Below are 7,779 nucleotides of genomic sequence, written 5' to 3' on the forward strand. Positions count from 1 at the left end.
TATATATATATATATATTATATATATTATGTATGTATAACATAATATATATATAAATATACATATAGTATATATTATTATATATATATATATATATTATATATATATATATATATATATATATAAGCCTTCAAGACAACGACCCCCGCCAACTGTATCGAGCAGCAGCCCATTCCTCAAAAAAAAAAGTTGCATATGTAGCCAAACAACTAAATACATAGCCCTAGCAACTAAAGGAAGTTATTAGTGATATTACCAAACGCACAAACATATTACATTTACAATACATACATACATATATATTATTATAATATTATATCTATATATATATCTATAATATATATATATATATATATATATATAGATATTATATTATATATAATATATTAATTGTTTCAGTTATCCAATGACCGAAAAATGTCAAAAAGAGTCAAGAAATAAAAAACTAGGAAACTCGTAATTATCATATTTATTCCCAGCACAACAAATTAACAAGGGGCCTCTTATTTTGAAAACAATGGTGAAAATCATTACAGATAAGAAAGGATGACCGATGAAAAACATGATTATGTTATACAATGAATGAGATGAAAAACCATGAAGAGTAACAAAACAATCACGATGAAGGAAAGCCTTCGGATGGTCAGAAATCGAATGGATACTTTATATCCTACTTGCTTTGGAAACTGGAAATCACTGTAACTAACTTTTTCTAAAGCTTTCTGAAATACATTTAAAATAAAAGTCGAACTAAAGTCGAGACTTGAATCATTGAACTCACTGGAAATAAACGTGATTCAGTGTAATTGATTATATTTACCATTAGGACAAAAGTAGGATCTCGTTAATAAATCTCAGTGTTTCCGCTTTGCCAGATTAATAGTTTCCAGTTTCCTGCATAGTATCATCCACACTCTATTAACCGTCGAAATCTGCATGAAGGTCATGATTTTGTCAATGTTGGCATCGGGAAGTCTTCTTAGTAGTCGTTTTCTGACAGACTCGAATAAAATTCTCTTGAAACAGACCTTACTTCGCGTAAAACAAATCTTTCCTCGTAGCCTTTAGAATCCCCCCCCCCCTCCCCCCCACCCCCTTTTTTTTATGGTGGTTCAGCCTGGTGGGGTTACGCTGCTGCATGTCCAGTTGGCGTGAGGGCTATAGAGTACTGGAATCCATTGATTCCAGTGACGTTGTAGGTGACAGTCTGGATAATTCCGTCAGGGCGCAGAAGAGACCAGGAACCGAAGACGTCGCCGTTGGGGAGTTTGATCTCCGCTCTGTTCTGGTAGTTGTTGGTTGGGGGGTCGGCGACTTCGTAAGCGAATTCGTAGGGGATGATGGGCTTTGGAAAACCAGAGGGTAATGTCATTAAAACAGTGATAATAATCCATGAAATATGAAAGTGTTTGTGACAATAATAATTGCAGCAATATATGTTGTTTGTTTGCTTATTTATTGATGCCCATGTGTTGAAGAGCGTTTAGTGAATTTGAAGGTCATGTTTTGGACAAATGTAGATTGGTGAGTAGGTACTAGTTTAAGATTGATTAACGATATATTGAGAAGAATGCTAAAAGTAGAAGAAACATATGAAGCAGCGGAATGTTATAACAAAAATTCGGACTATAATCCCTGTCTTACGCCTGAGAGGAGGTTAATATACGCGTTTGTCAACTCACAGAAAGATTCTCTGATGGACCAGTTTGTGGCGAGGGGGCGCTGAAGACAGCGACGATAACCAGCATCAGCAATGCCAAGACCTGAAAAGCAAGATATAAATAGACAGTTCATTTAATGACCTTTAACATCTATGCTTCTGGTGGTTTTATTTTCGAGACTTTTACTGCCGCCTTCTTTAGATATAGATGCAGCGCTTTGGCATGTATGTTCATTTTGTTAAGTATGCATGCTATGTAGATTGATTATATTATTAATGCGGATTTTTTTTTATGAATGAACCAGAATGTGTCCTTGAGGTAGGAAGCCTCCTAAGAATACTAGAGCGTTACTCAGGTAATGGTGTGGAAAACACGAGAAAGGCTCACTCTTCAATCCATGTAAGGTTCACGCCATGCAGTTGGTGAGTCTTTTATGGAAATCTTGAGTTTCTTCATCTGTTATACGAATGTCTAAGTAGGAATTCCGATTTGGAGACAAAATTGTTGTCATACTGACAGTAAACACTCCATTCTCTCGAGAAAAAAATTATATAATTTAAAACTGATGGCTTGTCTAGACTTCGTGCTAAAAATTACGTTTCGATATTTATTTTACAAATTTTAAGAGAGAGAATTAAGTTAAAATTAGGTTCAGTAAGATTTTCATATATTTTAAAGTCCATGAAATAAAAGAAAAAGACAAACGAAATTCTTTGTAGTCACGTGCACCCGATCATAGAAAAATTTTGTTCAAGAACATAGAGTAAAAAGTTGGAGCATTTTTCAGGAATTCCGAATGTAACAACCTTGAGACTGGACTGAAGCCAAGCTAGTGTTCTATCCATGAAGTTTTTAGTTCCTTAGTAGGTTACATAACTCACGCAATTATTGCCAAAAAGAGATTGCCATTAAAGGCTTTCAGTATAAATTCCGTAGGAGTATGGTAGAGTGGTGACTTTCACAAAATTTGAAGTTTTCCGATTCATCGACTCCAAAGTTGGCAAAGATGAATGAGATCATTTCTACTCTATCTACATACACACGCATTATATACTAATATACTAATATATATATATATATATATATATATATATATATATATATATATATATATATATATATATATATATATGTGTGTGTGTGTGTGTGTGTGTGTGTGTGTGTGTGTGTGTAATTATATATAGTGTGTGTGTGTCTGTGTGCAATTCGGCAAAAAGAAGTTTGTCGAGGGTAATACTACATTTGCTATAACGATGACGCTGGTCATTCGACCTTCGGAGTGCACAACTGGGATGGGTGACTACCCAAGAAATACTAAACTCTGTCGGCGCATATACCCCTCAAACACAGAAGGGAACCTGCCTAGACTACAAGTATGTATATACATATATGAAAATTAATTTTCTACTTTCACTGCGAATTTTGAGTTCCACCCAGTGCAGACGAACATGAAGAAGGTACCTTCATGATGTCGAGGGAAGACGGTACCAGCTTGAAGGAGCTGTTCGGCGAATAGATGATTCAGGAGTGAGACGAAGAGAGAAAGGAACCTGGGCTATATATACTATTGTGTTGAGCCACGGCCGTGGTTGAGCCCAGGTCACTTGCCCGGTTATTGATATGGACTTCACCTCTTCGTCTGACCTTTCTTTAACAAAGGACACTTAATTAAGTTTTCTCTCTCTAGCTTCTGACGTTTCCTGTTTCTACGTTTCGGTGAAACCGCGATGCATCGCGAGAAGTTTATTTGGATTTGCAATACTCCGTGATAGATAGAGATTAAGAGAATGTACGCAGATTTTTTTCCCCGATTTGGAAAAAATGCGTCGCAAGGTGTTTTGATTTGGGCGGCGCTGCAGAAAAAAACAGGAATAAAAATAGCTTTCAAGTTTGACGTGAAGATTTCAATGCACAAATACCACTAGATTTGGCTTGAAAGATCGCGGGTTACATGCTGTACGCCAACTTATTCTGCAATTGATTAGCTTTCAACAAAGGAATTAAAAGAATTATTCGTTACTAGAATATGTTATGCAGTATCAGTTTGAATAATAATAATTCATCGTGTTTGTATTGCATTGATTTAGATTTCATTCTCATCAGTTGGGAAAATACAGGATAAGATATTCCTACTGCTCAAAGGTGAGGATCACTGCTGCTCAGAGTTTGTATAGAAATGAACATCCCTCCCCACCCAGCTCCCTCCCCGCCTACCCGTGAGAGTGGATGGCGTATGCGTCACGGCTCCTCCTAATACACAGTGCCCAAGTTATTTCTAGAGAGCCATTGCAGCAGGCGCTAAATGAGATTTTAGGGAAAAATCAAAGAAAATGTCGGTGTACTGTCTGCTTATTGAAAAGAAAGGTAAAGGGAAGTCACAGTGTAATTTTTAAGTGCTACAAGCAATAGTCACAAGATGGAGGATTTTCCAAACTCCGTGACAGCGTTTCTGTCAAGATCTTTTTTTTTTAACGTGACTATTCAATGTATTCGTCGTAGTGCCAAACAGTCTTTGTTATATAATTGCCTGGACGTGTTTGCCTTTCACAGTACAGAATCCTAAAGGATAAGAACTTTATGGCAAGAAAAAAAAACAAATATTGAATTTGGCCTCTGTAATAAGTATCTATTTTCATTCACACAAGGTTACAACAATTATGATTATAATCTTAATAATATCACTAAGAATACGAAAAATGATCAAAATTGACTGGCTGTATCACTATTGTAAAGTTAAAAGTTTAGTATTCGTAATGTGAGGCATTCAAGTGGAGACCAATGTAGCCACATGTTATCTACATGTGTAGGCTGTCTTATTATCTTTGTTATAATTATGCAATGTGACATTTTTCTTGATTATATTTCAACTAGCGAGGTGCGTGCGCTATGCTGCGCGGGGCAGAAGAGTATTTCATTGACCTCAAACAAATCAATGTTGCAATATTTATGATTATCATCGCTATTGATAAATAATGTGGCCTCAAGGGAATAAAAATAAAGGTTCTCGGAAATCTATAAATTGGGAAAAATAAATTAACAATACGTTATAAATTTCCAAGAAAACCAGCTTCCTCAACGAGTTTCACAATATCCTCTCCGAAATCCCAGGAAAGACGATAATTACCCTCTTCATCAATAAACTGCGAAGACACGATTTCACAAGTTCCCAAAGTTGGGGAACTGAACCAGAGCAAATTGGTTCAAAGAGGCTGATGGAATAATGTATATACACTTTCACGTGAATGAATTCTTGGCAAGTAAGAATTCTTGGCAAGTAAGAGTATAATGCAAAAATAAAAGAAATATTTTAATCATTGGGAAAACAGAAACAGCAATAAAGAGCATTCTGTTAATGGGAAATCAAACTGCAATGATTTTCCTAGCTAATATTCCAGGGAATCCTGCCTTCCTCTTTTGGAGAGAACACTCCCCTTCAAGGGAGCACTCAAAGAGCTGGCCTCCTTAAGGAGCCTTTTGCCCTCAACCATGGGGCCCTCACCAGGCCCAGTTCCCCAGCCTGGAAAGATACCTACCTTCCTCCAAGGGAGCAGCCTCTGGGTCAGACCCTTCGCTTCAAGGCTGTGCTCAAGAGACAGAGAAGCCTTGGGGGCTTTTGGGTCCCATCCTAGAGGTACTTGGGCCCTCTCCAGGCCTAGTTCCCCAGCCTGGCAGAATACATGCCTTCTTCCTAGGAAACAGCCTCTGGATCTGACCCTTCCCTTCAAGGCTGCTCTCAAGAGACTGGTGAGCCTTGGGAGCTTCGGGCCCAATCTTTGAAGTGCTTGGAAACTCTCCAGGCCCAGTTCCCCAGCCTGGTAAAATACATGCCTTCCTCCGAGGAAACAGCCTCTGGGTCTGACCTTTCGCTTCAAGGCTGCGTTCAAGATACAGGCAAGCCTTGGGGGCTTTGGGTCGCATCCTTGAGGTTGGTTGGGCACTCTTCAGGCCTAGTTCCCCAGCCTGGTAGGATACCTACCATCTTCCGAAGAAGCAGGCACTGAGTCGGACCCTTTCCTTCCAGGCTGCACTCAAGAGACAGGCGAGCCTTGGGGGGCTTAGGGCCCCATCCTTGTGGTGTTTGGTCCCTCTCCAGTCCTAGTTCCTGAGCCTTGCAGGATACCTGCCTTCCTTCAAGGGAGCAGGCACTAGGTCGGACCATTCCCTTCAAGACAGTCCTTAAGCGACAGCCAATTCTTGGGGCTTTTGGGCCCCATCATTGAGAAGCTTGGGCCCTCTCCAGGCCCAGTTCCCAAGCCTGGCAGGATTTCTGCCTTCTTCCGAGGAAACAGGTACTGGGTCGGACCCTTCCCTTCAAGACTGCCCTCAAGAGACAGCCAAATCTTGGGGGCTTTTGGGCCTCATTCTTTAGGTGCTTGGGCCCTCTCCAGGCCCAGTTCCCCAGCTTGGAAGGATACCTGCCTTTTTCCAAGGAAGCAGGCACTGAGTTGGACCTTTCCCTTCAAGGCTGCCCTCAAGAGACAGCCAAATATTGGGAGCTTTTGGGCCCCATCCATGAGGTGCTTGGGCCCTCTCCAGGCCTGGCAAGATACCTGCCTTTTGCCAAGGAAGCAGCCACTGGGTTGTACCCTTCCCTTCTAGGCTGCTCTCAAGAGACTGGCGAGCCTCTGGGGCTTTGGGCCCCATCCTTAAGGTGCTTGGCCCCTCTCCAGGCCCTGTTCCCCAGCCTGGCAGGATACCTGCCTCCTTCCGAGGAAGCAGGCACTGGGTCGGACCCTTCCCTTCAAGACTGCCCTCAAGAGACAGCCAGGTATTGGGAGCTTTTGGGGCCCTTACTTGAGGTGCTAGGGCCCTCTCCAGGCCCAGTTCCCCAGTCTGGCAGGATACCTGCCTTCTTCCAAGAAAGCAGCCTCTGGGTCGGACCCTACCTTCCAAGGCTGCTCTCAAGAGACTGGCGAGCCTTGGGGGCTTTGGGCCCCATCTTTGAGGTACTTGGGCTCACTCCAGGCCCAGTTCCCCAGCCTGGCAGGATACCTGCTTTCCTCCAAGGAAACAGCCTCTGGGTCAGACCCTTCCCTTCAAGGCTGCCCTCAAGAGACTGGTAAGCCTCTGGGGCTTTAAGGCCTCACCCTTGTCCTCAGAGGACGGTCTTCTTCTAGACTGAGATATTGCTATCAGCTTTAAAAGGGAAAAAGGAAGAGATGAATCCTGCATTGCTGAAGAATGACTATTTTCAGAGGCTGGACAGTATTCAGGGCAAACGGGTACATTATTATACAGATGGGTCACTTCTGGAAGATGGTAGAGCAGGAAGCGGGGTAACTGTGTATCAGAATGGAGAGGAGGTATAAACTCTCTGTCATTACGATCATCAGATGGATGTTCCATATTACAGTCAAAACTTCTAGGTATTACAGCTGCCCTGAGTATCATAAATAGGAATAAGGACAATGCCATAATAGCAACAGATAGCTTGAGTGCCCTGCAATCACTAACACCAAGAAAAGGTGAATCAAATATCCTAGTGAGAAGAGCTATAGACCTGCTATCACAGATCAGACGAGCAGGCAGAATGGTTGTATTCATATGGGTGCCTTCACACATTGGAATCAAAGGCAATGAGAGAGCCGACGCACTTGCTAAAGAAGGCGCAAGGAAGGAGAGAGTGGATTACAAACTGACACCATCCCTGAGTACGTTGAAGGACTCGGTTGGTACGGAAATAATGCGAAGATACAATGAGAGAATAGAGATGCTTAAAGAAACACACTCATCAGTAAGAAAATACCTTGAAATTACTGGAGGTAAACCACCTGACTACAAACTTTGTGGACTGGAGAGCAGAAGAGAGCAAACAACATATAGCAGACTAAGGATGCAGAGCCGATACCTTTGGGAGGTACTGCCAGCTGTCAGTCCATCAGAAACATGCTGCATACTACGTGGCGAGTTAAGGAAGTACACTCTAAGTCATTATCTCGTGGAGTGTGAAGAGATTACTCATTACAGGCCACAAGGACTGAGTGAAGTTGACCTACTCAAGCATTTTCTGCAACCTGCTGTGCTGAAAAAGGTTATCAATGCTCATCCAAACTTTGCTTACTCCAGATAGTCAATTGACTTGTAAAGAATTTATCATGTTGTACAAAATCAAATTGTAG

The 7,779-nt window shown here is 41.4% G+C and overlaps 1 protein-coding gene across 1 annotated transcript; it reads right to left on the reverse strand.

Annotated features, from left to right (window-relative positions):
• Nucleotides 1–488: 488 nt before the first annotated feature.
• Nucleotides 489–3,196, reverse strand: LOC135211668 (uncharacterized). Its single transcript, XM_064244937.1, has 3 exons — nt 3,122–3,196; nt 1,682–1,762; nt 489–1,344 (listed from the first exon to the last, which is right to left on the reverse strand). Exons 1-3 carry the CDS (start codon nt 3,125–3,127, stop codon nt 1,126–1,128), a joined length of 306 nt encoding a protein of 101 aa, XP_064101007.1. The 5' UTR covers nt 3,128–3,196; the 3' UTR covers nt 489–1,125.
• Between the last annotated feature and the right edge of the window lie 4,583 nt (nt 3,197–7,779).

Source organism: Macrobrachium nipponense, chromosome 4 (genome assembly GCF_015104395.2).
Source record: "Macrobrachium nipponense isolate FS-2020 chromosome 4, ASM1510439v2, whole genome shotgun sequence".
Taxonomy (NCBI): Eukaryota; Metazoa; Arthropoda; class Malacostraca; order Decapoda; family Palaemonidae; genus Macrobrachium; species Macrobrachium nipponense.

Bases quoted from the DNA above. Each gene is read 5' to 3' on its own strand.
- LOC135211668 (XM_064244937.1), bottom strand. The intron at 1,345-1,681 runs GTGAGTTGACAA...GGTTTTCCAAAG, and splicing joins GTCCATCAGAGAATCTTTCT to CCCATCATCCCCTACGAATT.